Genomic DNA, 15,924 nt, shown 5'->3' on the forward strand with positions numbered 1-15,924 from the left:
TGACTCTGAAGCTCATCGTTTTCGGAGTTCGTTAATCCTCCCCAATGCTCTTCCTCGCACGTAAACCCACGCCGAGCTGCTCCGCTCACAAGCTCTTGCCCATGAACTTCCGCTTCGTAAAACTCAACCACCACTTACTCGGCACCGTGGCACCCCCCTCATACAGCCGCTGGTGCAGTCTAATAGCCAGCTCTTGCCGCACCTGCCCCAGATACTGCCGCATGACCTCGGCCTCCTGCCTGTCGCGCGGCGCCTCGAACGCCTGGTTCAGCGGGAAGCCCGGCTCTCCTGGGATGGCGAACTGCTCCAGGGCGCCATTGATCAGCGCCTTCTCGGCCGTGCGCGCGTCGTCGCGGGGCTTGACTTTCGTTAGGCAGTCGGACACGAAGAGGATGCCGTAGATGAGCAAACGGTCGGCGGGGCCTTTGATCTCGAAATTGCGGAAGAAGGTGTTGGCGCGGAAGAGGGAGAGGATCTCGTCGAGGACATCGTAGGACTCGCTGTCGGGGTCGACGTCGAGTGGGTTGGTGGCAGCGGGGAGCGCGGGGAGCGTGTAGGCTGGGCCGCGGGTCTTTGTGCGCAAAGGGAGGAGAGGGAGGTTGCCTACTGGGTCATCAGCGGGAGTCTGGGCATACGGTGGTAGAAGGGAGTGGCACCTATTTGTTGAACGCCCTGGTCGTTCAGGAAGATCGAGTGGTAGGCCTAGAGCGAGAGGTTAGTGGTGGGGTCTGAAGTGGATTGCAGGAGCTGCGCACCGGCATGGTGGGAGAGATCTGCGAGGCCCGAGAGGAAGTCGTATGTCGAGGTCGCCAGATCTACCTCTGCATTGCTAGATCAACTCAAGGAGGTGTGTGAACAGGGTGCGCATGTGAGGCCGCAACTTGGTGAGGCCGTTGCGTGTAAGGCTGCAGGTGGGCACCTCGACCAGGCTTGGCATGATGCGGAGGTGCGCGGAAGACAGTGGATACGAAATAGTTCAATACGAGACACGCTTCGCCAGCAGAATGTTAGGCAAGTCTGTGCGAGAACGAGCTCGCCCCTGAGCGTTCCTGAGACCCATCTTCCCTGTTTGTTATCATACCTATAAAGAGGTCAACAACTCGATCGCCACCAACAACTGTTGACTGACCGTCTATACTTGCACAACATGGATCACAATTTCACAGGCGATCCGCTCGCCATGTCGGGCTACTGGTCACCGCAAACTTCAGCAGCAAATTTTTGTGAGATCGACTACGAGGTCTCGCACTACATCGCCGAGTTCATCAACACCTTCAGTAACCTTGCCTTCGTGTGGCAAGCGGTTGTCACGCTGCCGCCTCACCTCCGTGGCAATGGACGAGAATTCAAGGTCTGGAACTGGCCGGTGGAGGCGCTCTCGCTACTTCTTGTTGGCCTCGGCAGCGCTGCGTTCCACATGACGCTCCTTCACGAGACACAGATCGTGGATGAGAGCGGAATGTATGCCATCACGGGAGCTTTAGACTACACCTTGTGGAGTTACGGGCTCAGCGACATTGGGAAGACGGCACTTGGGACACTGATTGGAGGCCTTGTGTCTGGCGTGGTCGGCTGGAACTTCATGGGAACGCATGACGGGAAAGCCGATAACGCCATCCATCTGGCGCTTTTCGTCGGGCTGCTGACGGCATTGTGGCCCCGAGCGCTATATCTGATCAAGAAGCAAAGCAGCATTCGCAAGCAGGCCGGAGATCTCAAAGGCCGTGACGAAGTCGCGGGGAAGCTGATGCGAGAGTTCCGACTGGGTGTACTGTATTTCTTTGTTGGATTTGGGCTGTGGTTGTTTGAAGGCCAATTCTGCTATGGACTAAGGAATATCAGAGGGTTTACGGGTATGCCGTTGGGCTGGGTGCTGGAGTTGCACGGTTGGTGGCATATTCTGACCGCAATGGGTGCTGGGAGATTTGTTTGGACGGCAAGAGAACTGACAGCAAGCACACGATCGGCAGAAGGCGAGAAGCAAACCAACGGCCATGTGGTACAGAAATAGAGTGACCTTATGCCAAGCTAGATACGCCACGAGCAACGGGGATTCGGGGCATTCAAGGCCATGAGGCGTATATTTTACTCCGAGTCGCAACACAACACCAGATACGTATGTAGTCGCGATTGGTGCATGTTCTGCCCAAAGTCTTGCAGCCTCGCTGGTGGCCGATCGTCAGCGGCAAGGCTGCCACCAAGTCGGTGATCACTGTCACTTTTCAGATCGAAGCCTAAACATCAACTGCGTCATCTGCTGAGCGCCCAAGAGTTAACGAGCACTGCCTTCGGATTCTTTTTCACGCCGGCCTTACGATTTTTGGCGCAGGAACGTGTTTACATGTGCTATAGTGGCAACGTGATAATGGCATAAAGTGCACGATGTCGCATCGATGTTAGAATCCCTTTTCGCAGAGGCCACAACCCGTGCAAACCCGCCAACATGGTTGTCCACGTACTCGACAACTACTATCTCGCCATCACCTTACTCGTGACGATCGCGTACCAGCTCATCGCTTTCTCCATTGCATTTACCTTGAAGTTTGACAAGATCACCGACTTTGCTGGGGGAACCAATTTCATCCTTGTATCAGTATTGACGCTTGCATTTTCCGAAAGCCCCAATGCCAGGCAGATCGTCGCCTCTCTCTTCATCATGCTCTGGGCAGCGCGTCTCAGCGGCTTTTTACTCTTCCGCATTCTCAAGACTGGAAAGGACGATCGCTTTGATGACAAGCGAGACAAATTCTTCCCCTTCCTTGGGTTCTTTGTTTTCCAGATGATTTGGGTCTGGGTTGTGTCGATGCCCGTCACAGTCCTCAACTCACCGAACGTCAACCAGTATCCCCGACACAAATTCGGTACGGCGAACGATATTATTGGCATTATCGGTTGGGCCATGGGCTTCGGCATCGAGAGTGTATCCGACGTCCAGAAGTACCGCTTCCGAATGAACCCGAACAACAATGGCAAGGTGTGCGATAAGGGCTTCTTCAGCTGGTCCAGGCATCCGAACTACGCCGGAGAGATACTTACGCAATTCGCCATATACACCATGTGCGTGTCTCCGGCTTCCTACCATGACGTTCCTACGGGGTCGGGCCCATACGCTGCATTGTACGCATCAATCGTCGGGCCCGTCTTCCTGACGGTGCTCCTACTCTTCGTCTCCGGCTTGACTTTGCAGGAACGACCTGGCGCGAAGAAGAAGTACGAAAAGTCTGGACCAGACGGACAAGAATGGCTCGATTACAAACGCTACACCGAGCGCACAAGCATCCTCATACCGATTCCGTCAGTGATCTATGCGCCGATCCCCACCTTCATCAAAAGAACTCTGCTCTTGGAGTGGCCAATGTATCGATTTGATCCTGAGAAACATGCCGACCAGAATAAGGTCCACCAAAGACAGGCCGAGGAAGGTCGTGGGAGCGAGAGCACAGCCGTCGATGGCGAGAACAATCAACAGGCTCATCGTGGTAGCAAGGACCCTCTGGTGAGCAGTCAGCGCTGATCAGTCCCTGAATAAGGCACATAGACTTTTGTATTCAGTGATTGGCTCCCGTATGCCGAATGTTTTGTGCTTGATGCTAAACCCACACTGCAGATGTTTCATGTTTACTTCCCAGCTCCCGCCTCCAGGGTCTTCAACGAGGACAATGGCTTGGAGGCTTGTGCGCTCACAGTATGATCACAACAACCCGGAACGATGGAGAGTGGGTTCTAATGGCTGCTCAAGTTGTTTCTCTCATCGAGGCAATCGCAGCCTCTTGGAGCTGCTGTACATGGTCGTTTGGCACCGACTTATGAGCCTGAACGGATCCGAGCACGCTGGATCCAGTGGCTGCCAATATTCCAACGAATAGACGTCGACCTTCCCACACGCAAGCATGCGAGCCAGCGTCAAGCTCCGAAGTAAACCTCAAATCTCCGACTCCCATCCATCGCCAGAGGGTTCTCTCTTGCTGGAAGAGCAAACTGTGCTGCAAACTCATGTGTCCACTCTCTTAGCAACCAGCATTCGTAAGCATCCGAGACCTCTTTTCCAAACTTGTGTTCCATAATTGACTGTCAGCGGAGCCTCTCGCTCTCTCTGCCAGAACGATCAAACATATTGTCGGCCAACAGATCAAGGTTGGATGCGACATCAACTGTGGCCTCGTATCCGATGATCTCATCGACGAAGTCTGGATCCTGCCACCAGGCTTCATACTCCGGAGCTGGTTCCAGGACTGTCTGTCTCACCAAGATACTGACGACCCTATGGTCTTCCTTGACGAATCTTAAGACGCACCGCTTGATCAAGCTGCCGCCATCCGCATCCTGCTCGAGAGCGCGGTTCTTGTAGTGGCGCTGCAGGAAATCCTGCTGGCTGTGGTAGTCTTGACCCTCGAAAGAGAAGTGCTCCTTGATGGTGCCCAAGCCGATCGAGACTTCTTCGAGGTTGGCATATTGGAGGAGATCGCCCAAGGTGTTCTCGTTCCATTTCGTATCGTATGAGAGGTGAAGCTTGCGGACGAGGAATCGGTATGGCTGAGGCGGTGATACTTGTCAAAAGCATAGTCAGCGGGAGGATATTGCACCAAGTTCCACCATGCTTGGTTTGGGAGACAAGTCAACATACCAAGATGTGCGGTATCGAAGCGCATCATAGGCTGAAAAGTATTCGGCAAAGCTCGCCCACCGACATCGTCTTCGTAAATATACCAGGAATCGTTCATGCTGACGTCCATATCATCGTCAAAGAAATCTTCACCCTCATCTCCCTAAAATCGGTCAGTGACTGCAGGCTACTCATGGGAAATTGACCCACCATGCCATAGAAGCAGTATGCTGCCTCTGCAAAGATGTCTTTGTTCACGCGCAACAACTGGACAGCGAACTTCTTGCTCGGCCAGGGCCGAATGATGGGGTCTTCAGAGTACAAAAGGTGGTGGTACACCATGAATCGAACCTTTTGAGTCAATTCCATGAAGCTGCGGCCGCTGGCAGGTCTCGGCAGTACGTCCCGGCTGGGTGGACGGAGTCTGAGCTCGGTGACCTTCTGTAGGACGGCAGGTCCGGTCTTCCATAGTCTCGAAGGAGGCGGCATCATCATCATCTTCATGGACAGGTTCGCCATGGTGATATAATCTGAGAGAAGCAGAAGAAGTGGGCACCAATTTGGATTTCTAGAGGCTTGCTGTGGTGAAAGAAGGTGATTGTTGGGGTTTCACGCAGCCGCAGGCGCATAGCCGTCGTTTGTTCTGCCTGCAGGGCATCTTTATGCGTCATAGCTGCGATGCCACAGTATCTCACTTGAATGACAGCTGGATGAGGTGCTCATGAGGAAGGCAGAGAAGAGTGTCAGGCAGCCTGTAGGAGAACTTCATTCAGGCACGAGCGATTGAACAAGCTTGTGGTTTGGAGTTCGACATGTTCGCCGCCGGCAGCGGCTCACACATTATATACTGAAACTCCTGCCGACAGTCTGTAGTTATATTGACCGTTCAAGCACATACAGAAGAGTATTCACATAGGGGTAACGAAGCCTCGCGCAGCCTTGCGAAAATCGTAGGCCTCGGATATTTATCTGACCAATAAACGGCGACTGGTCCCACCCACGTGCTACGGTGATCAACGCTGACCTCCGCGTTACATTCAAGCTATACTACTCCCTATCGACCTATGTCATCGTGCACAGATCTGTTAGGATCATTCGTTGACTGTTCGATGCTATGTTTGTTAGGATGACCGTGGTGTCGAGCTCAAAAGCTCTTCATGTCCTTGTACTCCAAGCTCATCCTTTACACCTCCATCTTGTTTCTTTCCACCATGACATTGCTCAGAATGTGGGATGCTAATACCGCATACTCAGTGGTATACCCTTTGCTTATCGCCGCGTCGTCACAGCGAGCGCTAGGACAATCGGAATGCGGCACGATCGCTGATGTCGATCTTGGTTGGCACGCACCGAACGCAACCGAAGTCAACGATCTCACCAATGTGCTGAACGGAACAGGGGTATATGGCTTCGTGTATAACGCCACAACTCCCTCTGACGTGCCGTATTCGACATACAATTGGTGCAACATGCCGCATGTTCGAACTTCGGAATACCAGCCTGCACCGTCCGACTACAAGCTCGAGTACGTTGAAGTCATTCACCGCCACCACAAGCGGACGCCGTACGCTCACAACACTTTCCCACGCGAAGGCTATCCGTGGTACTGCGATGACGAAGCACTCGCGTATTATGGTATCCCCATTCCCGAAGGCAATGCTGCGCAGGTAGCCTGGTCTGTCTACACGACAGACGTCAACCCGTTCGCTCCCGCAGGTTTCAACGGGACTTGCCAGTTCCCTCAAATCAGTGGTCAAGGTCTTTATGACAGTCGACAACACGGAGTTGATCTCTATGGTGTCTACCATGACCAACTACAGTTCTTGCCCTCCTCCTTTGATACCAACAAAGTCAAATTCAGAGTTACCAACAACGTCATCACCTCCCAGGTCGCAGGTCAATTGATTCTAGGCATGTACCCGGATGCCGAGAATGTCTCCGTCACCGTCTTGATCCAGCCGGACGGAGTCGACAGCCTCGAGCCAAGTTACTCGTGCGCCTCATCGGACACAATACGTGAGACCTACGGCGTGGGCAGCAATTTCTCAAATTGGACCGACCACTTAACAGCACCAGAGACTGTCTCATTGTTCGAACGGCTCGAGGTTGTCTCCAACGTCAACAGCTCTGCCGATGCCGACGATTGGTACAGCTGGTTCGATCACTATTTTGACAACTTGTCTGCACGTCTTTGCCATCAGAAGCCGCTGCCTTGCACTGCTGACAACGAAACTTGCGTATCAGAGGAGGACGCCGAGGCTGTGTTCCGACGTGGCCAATACGAATATTCGTTCATCTATCGCGACTCTCCATCCTCTTTGGCGTCGTCGACTTCATCTTATGGTGTCTGGCTTGCCGAACTTGCTTCAAACCTTCGAGCCGTGGCGAGTGGCGACAGCGAGGTTCTTTACCGCCACAATGTCGCCCATGACGGTTCGACGTCCAGGCTGCTATCTATCTTGCAAGTTGACCAAATGGTTTGGCCAGGTATGGGAGCTGAAGTGGCCTTCGAATTGTTCAGTCGTGATCAGTGCTGGTACATCCGCATTCTGTGGAAAGGTCAAGTGATGAGAAGCTCAAACCCGAGCTTGGGTCTGCTTGATTTGATCAGTCTCGATACGCTGTTGGCATATATAGATGGACTGGTAGGTGAGAACGCACAGAAAATTCCGGGTCTTTGCGAGCAAAGCTCCGATGACGAATAGAAGCTGTCCGAACAGCATAACGTACATAGTATAGAATAATCACCCTGTCAGCCTCTGTGGCGGTGCCTTGCAGGCTACGACCCAGTAGAGAGTACAGGGCAAACGCCAAGAAAGGGCAGCCATGAACTCTTGGCATGCCGAAAGACTTTTGCATGCGTTTTCAAGGCTATTACCTTCTTACTTGGAGCACTGCGCCAGCAAGGACACCACCACGCCAGATTTACTAACGGGGAAACCCAATGTGTTGGTGGCGAGCATCGAAGGCGAGCCGACCACGTTGCCGGCCAGCCGGCTAAGCAACACAAGAATGACTTGCCTGCCAGGAAGGCCCGCTTTACCCCTGGAACCCGTATGGAACTCTGCCGATGAGTATGTCGAGTCTCTACTACGATTCTCGACGACATCCACTGTGTTCAAGAATCTATGTGGCGGTGTCCACATCCTGGATTTCTTGACTCGGACACCGGACTTGTACAGCACTGTTCTACCCTCGGAATGGCGAGCCTGGTTTGAACTGATAGACGTCCACGATCTGTTGCAACTTCTGCTCCGGACAAGCACGCAGGACCTCAGAGATGGATCGAATCTGGTAGGAGCTGCTGGGAATACGCTCCCAGCTCTCCCGGCTTCCCTGATGGAATACATCTACATGGTTCGTATACATTGCCTTGTCAGGTCTTTCAACCCCTCCACCCGGTTCGAACGTGTCGCGAAAGCTACCACTGGGAAGCATTCAAACAAAGACAGTCCGATGCCGCGGCATATAGCGGTCGGCATGAAGCCTAAGAAGATGCATGAGGTGTCGCACTTTGCCGAACATGTCTCAAATCTCTCAACAAGCATCTCCTCTCCATCGCTTGGAAAAGGCGACACGCAGGACACCGCCTCACCAGCTCCACTGAAGCTTGTCGACTTCGGCTCAGGTCAGAACTATCTCGGCCGGACGCTCGCTTCAACACCATACAATCACCACATCATTGCGATCGAGAGAAAGCACCACAACGTCGATGGAGCACGAGGGCTGGACGTCCATGCTAAGCTGGCCAAGAAAGAAAAAATCATGCGCAACAAGAAGGAGTACAAGCGACGTCTTGCAGAGCTTTCAGTCTCGACCTCCAACGGCTTGCCAACGCCGCCATCCGAGGACCTGGACTTTGAGGTGACCGTTCCGGACGACGTATTAGAACGACTGGCACTCGAGCAGAGTACCGAGGAGCCCGGAAGAGGATCAATGACCCACATCGAGCACGAGATTACCGACGGCGAGCTCGAGTCGATCATCTACCCTGGAGTTGAGACGACCGAATTGAAGCCGCCACTGATGACAATCTCGCTCCATTCTTGCGGCAACCTCACCCATCACGCTTTGCGCTCGATCCTGAACCCCTCTGTGCACGCCGTCGCGGCAATTGGCTGCTGCTACAACCTGCTGACCGAACGATTGGGACCCCTCACCTACAAGCATCCGCAGCTCCGATCAATGCATCCTCGTCTGGTGGAAACAAGCACGGCATATGACCCGCACGGCTTCCCCATGAGCAGGCGTCTGGAAGACTACGAGTGGCTGGACGGCGACGGCACCACCAGTCGAGGCGTGAGAATGAACATCACGGCGCGGATGATGGCGGTGCAGGCGCCCAGCAACTGGGGCGAGGAGGACAGCGAAGCTTTCTTCACGAGACACTTCTATAGAGCCTTGCTCCAGAAGGTTCTGCTTGACAGAGGCGTGGTCAAGCCAGCCGTTCCTCCCGACCACGCGGTGAAAGACGATGCCTCGCCCGGTGACGGCAATACCGGTACTCCTCTGATCGTCGGCAGCTTGAGAAAGTCTGCCTTTGGCAGCTTTAGAGCGTACGTGCAGGCCGCGCTGGCGAAGTTGACAGCCGACGGAGCTCATGACAGTGCGTGGGTACGGGAGCGGACGCGGGACTTGACGACTGAGATGATTGAAGCGTACGAGCAAGAGTTTGGGTACAGACGCAAACATTTGGCCATTATTTGGAGTTTGATGGCGTTCAGCGCGGGCGTCGTCGAGAGCCTCATTGCGGTTGATAGGTGGCTTTGGCTGCGCGAGCAGGAGTGTGTGGGCGAGGCGTGGGTTGAGACGGTGTTCGATTACAGCATGAGTCCGAGGAATCTGTGTGTGGTAGGCGTCAAGAAGGCTGGAGGCGCTGCGTGCTGATCATGACTTTCTCCGGAAACGTGTTGCGAAGTAAGAAATGCAACGCCGCGCGACCAGCATCGTACTTGAAATCGAACCTTGTAAGTCCTGCGCTTGGGCTCTTCTGTGCCACCTTTCAAAGGACGAACAGCTGCACTTCTCATCTGTGATCCACACCACGAGAGGCTCGGTTCACGCAGCAGACGCCTCGATCAATGTGACGGCGCGCCATATAGCTTCCCCAAGCACTTAACGCTTGTATTCGTCGAATTCATAAGCCCGAGAAAAGCTTCTCCTGATGCTAGTCTCCAAGCAGAGCCATGAACCGCCAATATTAACTGCAGGGCGCCGTGCCGCTTGCTCGCTTCTGGTAATTGCAATGGAGCCTTCCCGGGGAACAGCAAATGCATGCTGACTACTTTGCGGCGGCTCGGCCTCGCCTTGGACATCAGATATTCGCGATGCTGTACCGCTTCGGTGGCGTGCCTTACGTTGCGAGTCGAAGGGCACGAGTTAGACTGCTTTCATTGGGCGCAGACTTTGTGAGGGACGGTGACGTGTAGTGGAAAGGCTATTTGTGGACCAAGGAGTCGCCGCTTGAGAAATGGTATTGTAGCGGGACCGTGGTCTTATGTGCAACGGTCTAGTATAAGTAACGGGCGAGATCTTGCGAGTCGGATAACAGAAGATAGTCCGTCTCTCCTTGCGACCTCTACTTCGTTGCCCTTCTCAGCTTCTACCATCCACCTCAGACTAACACAAGCCATGTCCAATAATAAGCTTCTCGTCCTCATCGGTTCTGGGCCGGGCATAGGAGTCGCTACGGCTTCCCTCTTTGCCAGCAACGGGTTCAATGTCGCTTTACTCTCGCGCTCCGCCTCGCGGCTGGAATCTGATGCCGCCACCATTCGCTCCGCTGCGGCCACTCCAGACATCAAAATCGAGTCTCTCCCCTGCGACGCCTCTGACGCTGCCTCTCTCAATTCCGCGTTGGAGAAGGTCCACGCCACGCTTGGTTCGCCCGAAGTCGTCATCTATAACGCGGCGCGTGTTGGTCCTTCAGAATTTGGTCAATTTACCCCAGAGGAAATGGTCCAGGACTATAAGCTCAATTCGGTGGGAATCTATGTGGCGGCGATGTGGGCACTGCCGTACTTGGCGCAGATAGCGGAGGAGGGCGGAAAGCCTGGCTTCTTCCTAAGCGGTAGCGGGATTGGATGGCGGCCTCTACCACCATTCTTTTCGCTGTGCATGCAGGTGAGTCTCAAGCGATTGCGAATTCATCCACGTTGGCACAGGCTGACCGAGACGCTTCAGAAAGCGGCGCAGATCAACTTTTTGCAGAGCTTCGAGTATCTCGCCGGGCCGAAGGGCGTACATGTCGCGAGGCTCGATATCAACGGCATAGTGAGCCCAGACGACCCAGAAACGTCCCCGAAAGTCTGTGCGCAACAGCATTGGGCGCTATATCAGCAGCAGAAAGGCCAATGGGACAGTGTGAAACAAGTAGGCGACATGGAGGCTTTCGCTAAGAAGATGGGATTCCCTTGAGCAGAGTCCACAGCATGAGTATAGTGCCAAAGAGAGGAAACTGGAGAGTGATAGAATGGCCCGCATTAGAAGTGTTCGTCGGAGAGGAAGCTGCAGGAGAGCTTCGAGTAATAGTGCCAAAAGCGTTGGCTTCAGTGGTCGTCGAGCTGCTCTGTGTCGCGTAGTACTCGCTGCTGATGCTGCTGTCCAAAACCACGCGGGCCTCGGAACCGGCTGTACAGGTGGTGGCATATCCGAGCGTCACGTCGGGGTCTCCGGAGCAGCAACGAATGTTCTCAAGACACATTTCAGCGGCCCCCTTGAGCGGCTGGGTACGGTCAATGAGCTTGCCATTGCAACAATAGAGGGTTTCGTTTTGAAGTTGAATCCATCCACCGCACCCATACGGGTCAAAGCCGGATCTCCCGTAGTAAGGGCGATAGCCTGTCATTAGAGGTGTGGCGCATGCTTCCATCGAGGAATCATCAACCGTAGTAGAAGATCCGAAGCTCGAACCATCGTCCGTGGTTGAAGGCGAGCTAAGGTCAGTGGTGCCGTCATCAAGAACGGTGTCTGTTTGGATGCTGAATAGCGATTCTGTTGCGGAAGCAGCCATTTGTGTAGGCCTGTCGTCTGTATCGCTTTCGGAATAGTTCTTGAGGTCGCAGAACCCCGAGGAAAGCAAATATGCGCCTCGTGCTAGATCGGCCACGAAGGCCTATCGAAGAACCCCTTTTTAAGCGCGAACCGCCGAACTTGCCCCAACCACCACTCCCCATTCGGACTGGCTCTCCACGTTGCTCTCTGCGACCACCATGGCATCGTTAGCTCCGTCGCTTGCGATGGCGAGCGAGACCCTGCCAACGCAGTTCTTCTGTTCAGATCTCTCGACTTCTTGAACATCAGCAAGAAAAGCTGACCCTCAAGCATCTCCATCCTCACCACCTTCATCACCTTTTCTTCTCTCCCCACAGTTCATACTTCTGCCGTTCCTTGACTTGCCCCTCGTATTAGTTTACTGCCTCGTTCCACTATTTCCCCGCCTCACTTCGCCCACGCAGCCCGCTATGCGCTTGCTCCCAGTCCTCGCCCTTACGGGCACAGCGCTCGCCCAAGGCGGCGTCTTTGACCAATTTAACTCTTGGTTCAGCAACATCAAGAATCAAATCTCTAATACTCTACCCAACCCCGTGGATGCGGGTGCTAGCGCTCTTGCGGCCGAGGTTGTGCAGCCTCTCGGCATGCAGAACTGGAAGCAGCATATATGGCCCAAGCCAGACGAGGCGCAAGAGTGGCTTGTGTATGTTACAGGAGGAAACAAGACCTGCTTCGGACGGTGCGGCAATCCCAATGCAGTGTGGAACGTACGTTGCCAACCATCGTCGGCCCCAATGGGGATGAGAAGCTGACCGTAATATATAGCTGTCGGTACCACTCCTCACAGCTCTCCCTCAACCACGGGATAAGCCGACTCTCAAGCTCGGCACTATCGACTGCGAAGCTAACGAGATCCTCTGCACCGCCTGGTCAGCCGGCCCTCCGGCCATCTGGCATTTCCTGACCCCAGCTACCTCCTCCAACCCCGACGCCGCCTCCGACCTACGCATCATCCGCCTCAACTCCACAACCGTCACAACCGAAGACATTGTCTCCATTCCCTCCACCTCCACCTCCCGCTACCAAAAATATACGCCCTATGAGGGCATGCTGCACCCCATCGACGGCACATTCCAGAAGTTTGGGCTGACCATTCCGTTCGGCTATGCGCTGTGGGCGCTCGGTGCCGTTCCGAGCTGGCTGATGATGTTGGTCATCAGTTTCGCCAGCAGGCAGATCATGAGCAAGCGCATGGCCGAGAGCCCCGGTGTGCCGGCGGGCGGCGCGCCTGGTGGACAGCCTGCGGCGGCGCCGGCCGCGGCTGCAGGAAAAGGCAGCCCCGCGCAGGCTGGCAAGAAGGACAAGAAGAAGAGGTAAAAGCGAGTCTGGGCTTCTTGATTGTATGTATACGGGAGGTTTGGCTTGCCCGGATGCGGGACAGACTGCAACGGGTGAGCGGCACTGCTCCCATGCGTTGCATCTTGAGAACAGGAAAGATCAAAAGTTGCTGGAACACTCGCTTCATTAGCGATGCCGCCCAGCTGCTTGGACACAGCAGATGTATAGTGTGTACATCGATAGACCACTGTAGCTTGGATGCTTCTTCACCCTGGCCTCCAGCATAATGTCTAAACCTCTTGCCTTTGTCTCAATCTTCCCGTGAAGCTCATCCTGATCTCCTTCTCAGAAGTGCTGCGCAAGATTTGAAGAGGGCTTCCGAACGGCAAGCTGGAGGGGCTAAAGCCATTATCACAAGTCAAAGCCAGCGCCTGTTCTTGCGCCGGTGCCTGCCCACGTCCATATTCTCTTTCTTTTGCCGCCCGCTGTACGTTCCCTCCAATCTTGCTTGCTTCACCGCAGCGCAAAACTAGATCTTGACGCCCACCTCTTTGAAGATCAAGTCGGTCAAGGAGTCCCCGTCCCTGAGGTACACCCACCTCCCACCTTCGCGATCATCGCCCTCCCCTTCATCAACCCTCTCGCTCTCCTCCTTCTCATGCTGGCCCGCGCCCGCGATCACGAAATCGAACCGCTTGGGACCCGACACGGGCGACGACAGCCAGATCTGCTTGTTCGGCCGCTGTTTGTTGATCACATAGATGCCTTGCGGGGTCGTTAACTCTAGGTTGCCTGACTAGATAGAGACACACATGTCAGTACCAATGGTGGCTGCGAAAGGGTGGTGTGAAAGAAGGGAAGAAGGTGAAGTGTTGGACATACGTCATATTCGACTTCGAAATCAGGATTGCTCTCGGCCTTCTCTTCGAGAGCGAGGACGAGGCGCTCGAGGTACTGGTCGGCTTTCTCGTGGTATTCGTCCTCAGATAGAGGCGCGGGCAAGGTGTTGGCAGTGGATATGCTGGGCTCTGTGTTGGGTGGTGCAGGGTTGTCGGACTCGGGCTGGAGCCCTTTTCGGGAATTGCTGGTGTATGAAAAGGAGTTCGAGGGTGGAAGGGTTGTGAAGGAGGGACGAATGGCGGGCGATGGTGATGGTCGTAACGAGCGGCCTGTGAGCGTTGTGAGGGTGCGGCCAGTTGACGGTGAACAACGTGTGCGGGCCAGTAATCGGAGTGACTGTAGTTTATTCGCCATTATGGAAGCTTCTCTGGTGAAGGTCGAGATCATGTAACAATGCTTGAGATATTACTTTGTCAATCCGAGCATTGGTCGAAGCTTGCATGCTTGCGCTGCCATCATAAATGTGGAGCTTTCCCCGGCGTTCGGCAGCATGTTGCGGAAACGAGCATTGTGACCACAGCATCCCCACTACTCCGGGTCTAAGCACGACACTTTCGTGTTCGCGTTGCGCATGTAGCCGAAGGGCGTCGCTATACCAGCATCGATAGGTATGAGTCACATGTCCAAGAATTGTATATGAAACCACATTTACAACAACAAGCCAGGCTGTTGACAGTGCACAACACCAGTCAGAATAGTCATGGCAGACCAGAAGCTTCAATTCCTCACCACGGACGTTTTCACCGCCACGCGCTATGAAGGAAACCCGCTCGCCATTGTGCGCTTACCGAAGTCTCAGAAATTGACGCAGGCTCAAAAGCAAGCCATCGCTAACGAGTTCAACTTGTCGGAAACCGTCGTTCTGCACGAGAGCGAGGAAAGCTACAGAAAGTCAGAATGGACATTTGACATTTTTATTACAACTCAGGAGATCCCCTTCGCTGGACACCCCACCATTGGCACTATCTGCTACCTTGGACGTTCTCTTCAGGCCACCGGAGCGGGCGGGATCATCCAGGGCGCGCTCAACTGTAAGGCCGGCAAAATCCCCTGGAGCTATGACACCGCATCGGGTGCTGCAACCGCTGAGATCCCACATGACAGTCACCTCCACAGCAGGTCTCTTGACGTCCGTGGTCTCGAGGCCCAGGGTTTGTCCAAAGATGTCACCAACAGCTTCGTGAATTCGGCGCCATTCTTCAGCATTGTCAAAGGCATGACTTTCTGCCTCGTGGAGCTTTCGTCGCTAGAAGCACTCGGGGCTGTCAAGACTGGCTACAAGCCACTCTCACAGGAGGGCTTGACGCCTGAATATACCGCTGGGGGCGTCGCGGGGTTGTTCTTCTACCATGTTACTGGTGAAGGCAAATCCGACAGTGCGACCGGTCTTCGGACGAGAATGATCAGGACCCGAATGGTGCTTGACAATATTGAGGATCCTGCCACAGGGTCGGCATCCTCAGGGTTGGCAGTATACTTGAGTAAGCACCACCCGAAGCTAAGAGCTCCGGACCAGAAACTTCACAAGTTCGAATTCACTCAGGGTGTCGAGATGGGTCGGAAAAGCGTGATTGGTTTGGAAGTTACGCTTGGTGAAGCAGCGAAGGTTGAGAAAGTCGTGCTTAGTGGGTCGGCCGTTGAAGTCATGGAAGGAAATATCAGCGTGCCCTGAGTACGCTATAAGGCAGCCCTTATCGGTAGAATAGAGATCGCGAAGCAGGTTGTTCAGGACTCTTGATATTCTTTCAGCTGGTCCGCAGCTCTCGATTCAATGTAGAATCCAGGATCGGGCCGACGCGATTGGTGCACCTCCTGTTTAGTGAGAGGTTCATCGACTTCACTGACTGCAACAAGTTCTTTGACTTTCATGATCTGGCCAGCGACCGTAGGAGATACGGGGTGAAAGACAGTATTCATTCGCTTGCGGAGGCCCAGCGCTTTGAGGACATTGGTAGATTTCGACGGAAGACCAATCGCGGAGCGGATGAGCGTGATTCGGAAGTAAGACATCTTGACAGGAATACGAGAAAGAGTATCAACCGCAGAGATAGAGAAGTTGAGAGGTGTTTGAACACAAAAGTAACTAGTCT

At 54.2% G+C, this 15,924-nt stretch overlaps 11 protein-coding genes across 11 annotated transcripts; 7 read left to right on the top strand and 4 right to left on the bottom strand.

Annotated features, from left to right (window-relative positions):
- Positions 1–85: 85 nt before the first annotated feature.
- HMPREF1541_10843 (uncharacterized protein) lies at positions 86–761 on the bottom strand (the record flags this gene model as incomplete). The annotated part of the gene is made up of 3 exons (XM_008715512.1): positions 86–606; positions 657–702; positions 756–761. 3 exons carry the CDS (start codon positions 759–761, stop codon positions 86–88), a joined length of 573 nt encoding a protein of 190 aa, XP_008713734.1.
- A 386-nt stretch (positions 762–1,147) lies between these two features.
- On the top strand, positions 1,148–2,011 carry HMPREF1541_10844 (uncharacterized protein; the record flags this gene model as incomplete). Its single annotated transcript, XM_008715513.1, has 1 exon — positions 1,148–2,011. One exon carries the CDS (start codon positions 1,148–1,150, stop codon positions 2,009–2,011), a length of 864 nt encoding a protein of 287 aa, XP_008713735.1.
- Positions 2,012–2,443: 432 nt separating this feature from the next.
- Positions 2,444–3,514, top strand: HMPREF1541_10845 (uncharacterized protein; the record flags this gene model as incomplete). The annotated part of the gene is made up of 1 exon (XM_008715514.1): positions 2,444–3,514. The coding sequence occupies one exon, from the start codon at positions 2,444–2,446 to the stop codon at positions 3,512–3,514; it is 1,071 nt and encodes a 356-aa protein (XP_008713736.1).
- A 557-nt stretch (positions 3,515–4,071) lies between these two features.
- HMPREF1541_10846 (uncharacterized protein) lies at positions 4,072–5,122 on the bottom strand (the record flags this gene model as incomplete). Its single annotated transcript, XM_008715515.1, has 3 exons — positions 4,072–4,547; positions 4,625–4,766; positions 4,814–5,122. The coding sequence occupies 3 exons, from the start codon at positions 5,120–5,122 to the stop codon at positions 4,072–4,074; spliced, it is 927 nt and encodes a 308-aa protein (XP_008713737.1).
- A 707-nt stretch (positions 5,123–5,829) lies between these two features.
- Positions 5,830–7,308, top strand: HMPREF1541_10847 (uncharacterized protein; the record flags this gene model as incomplete). The annotated part of the gene is made up of 1 exon (XM_008715516.1): positions 5,830–7,308. One exon carries the CDS (start codon positions 5,830–5,832, stop codon positions 7,306–7,308), a length of 1,479 nt encoding a protein of 492 aa, XP_008713738.1.
- Positions 7,309–7,615: 307 nt separating this feature from the next.
- Positions 7,616–9,490, top strand: HMPREF1541_10848 (uncharacterized protein; the record flags this gene model as incomplete). The annotated part of the gene is made up of 1 exon (XM_008715517.1): positions 7,616–9,490. The coding sequence occupies one exon, from the start codon at positions 7,616–7,618 to the stop codon at positions 9,488–9,490; it is 1,875 nt and encodes a 624-aa protein (XP_008713739.1).
- A 744-nt stretch (positions 9,491–10,234) lies between these two features.
- On the top strand, positions 10,235–11,020 carry HMPREF1541_10849 (uncharacterized protein; the record flags this gene model as incomplete). The annotated part of the gene is made up of 2 exons (XM_008715518.1): positions 10,235–10,726; positions 10,787–11,020. 2 exons carry the CDS (start codon positions 10,235–10,237, stop codon positions 11,018–11,020), a joined length of 726 nt encoding a protein of 241 aa, XP_008713740.1.
- A 1,046-nt stretch (positions 11,021–12,066) lies between these two features.
- HMPREF1541_10850 (uncharacterized protein) lies at positions 12,067–12,973 on the top strand (the record flags this gene model as incomplete). Its single annotated transcript, XM_008715519.1, has 2 exons — positions 12,067–12,363; positions 12,422–12,973. The coding sequence occupies 2 exons, from the start codon at positions 12,067–12,069 to the stop codon at positions 12,971–12,973; spliced, it is 849 nt and encodes a 282-aa protein (XP_008713741.1).
- A 490-nt stretch (positions 12,974–13,463) lies between these two features.
- On the bottom strand, positions 13,464–14,188 carry HMPREF1541_10851 (iron donor protein CyaY; the record flags this gene model as incomplete). The annotated part of the gene is made up of 2 exons (XM_008715520.1): positions 13,464–13,730; positions 13,817–14,188. The coding sequence occupies 2 exons, from the start codon at positions 14,186–14,188 to the stop codon at positions 13,464–13,466; spliced, it is 639 nt and encodes a 212-aa protein (XP_008713742.1).
- Positions 14,189–14,534: 346 nt separating this feature from the next.
- Positions 14,535–15,506, top strand: HMPREF1541_10852 (uncharacterized protein; the record flags this gene model as incomplete). Its single annotated transcript, XM_008715521.1, has 1 exon — positions 14,535–15,506. One exon carries the CDS (start codon positions 14,535–14,537, stop codon positions 15,504–15,506), a length of 972 nt encoding a protein of 323 aa, XP_008713743.1.
- A 53-nt stretch (positions 15,507–15,559) lies between these two features.
- On the bottom strand, positions 15,560–15,844 carry HMPREF1541_10853 (ribosomal protein L30; the record flags this gene model as incomplete). Its single annotated transcript, XM_008715522.1, has 1 exon — positions 15,560–15,844. One exon carries the CDS (start codon positions 15,842–15,844, stop codon positions 15,560–15,562), a length of 285 nt encoding a protein of 94 aa, XP_008713744.1.
- Positions 15,845–15,924: the final 80 nt, after the last annotated feature.

This window comes from Cyphellophora europaea, assembly GCF_000365145.1.
Source record: "Cyphellophora europaea CBS 101466 unplaced genomic scaffold supercont1.15, whole genome shotgun sequence".
Taxonomy (NCBI): Eukaryota; Fungi; Ascomycota; class Eurotiomycetes; order Chaetothyriales; family Cyphellophoraceae; genus Cyphellophora; species Cyphellophora europaea.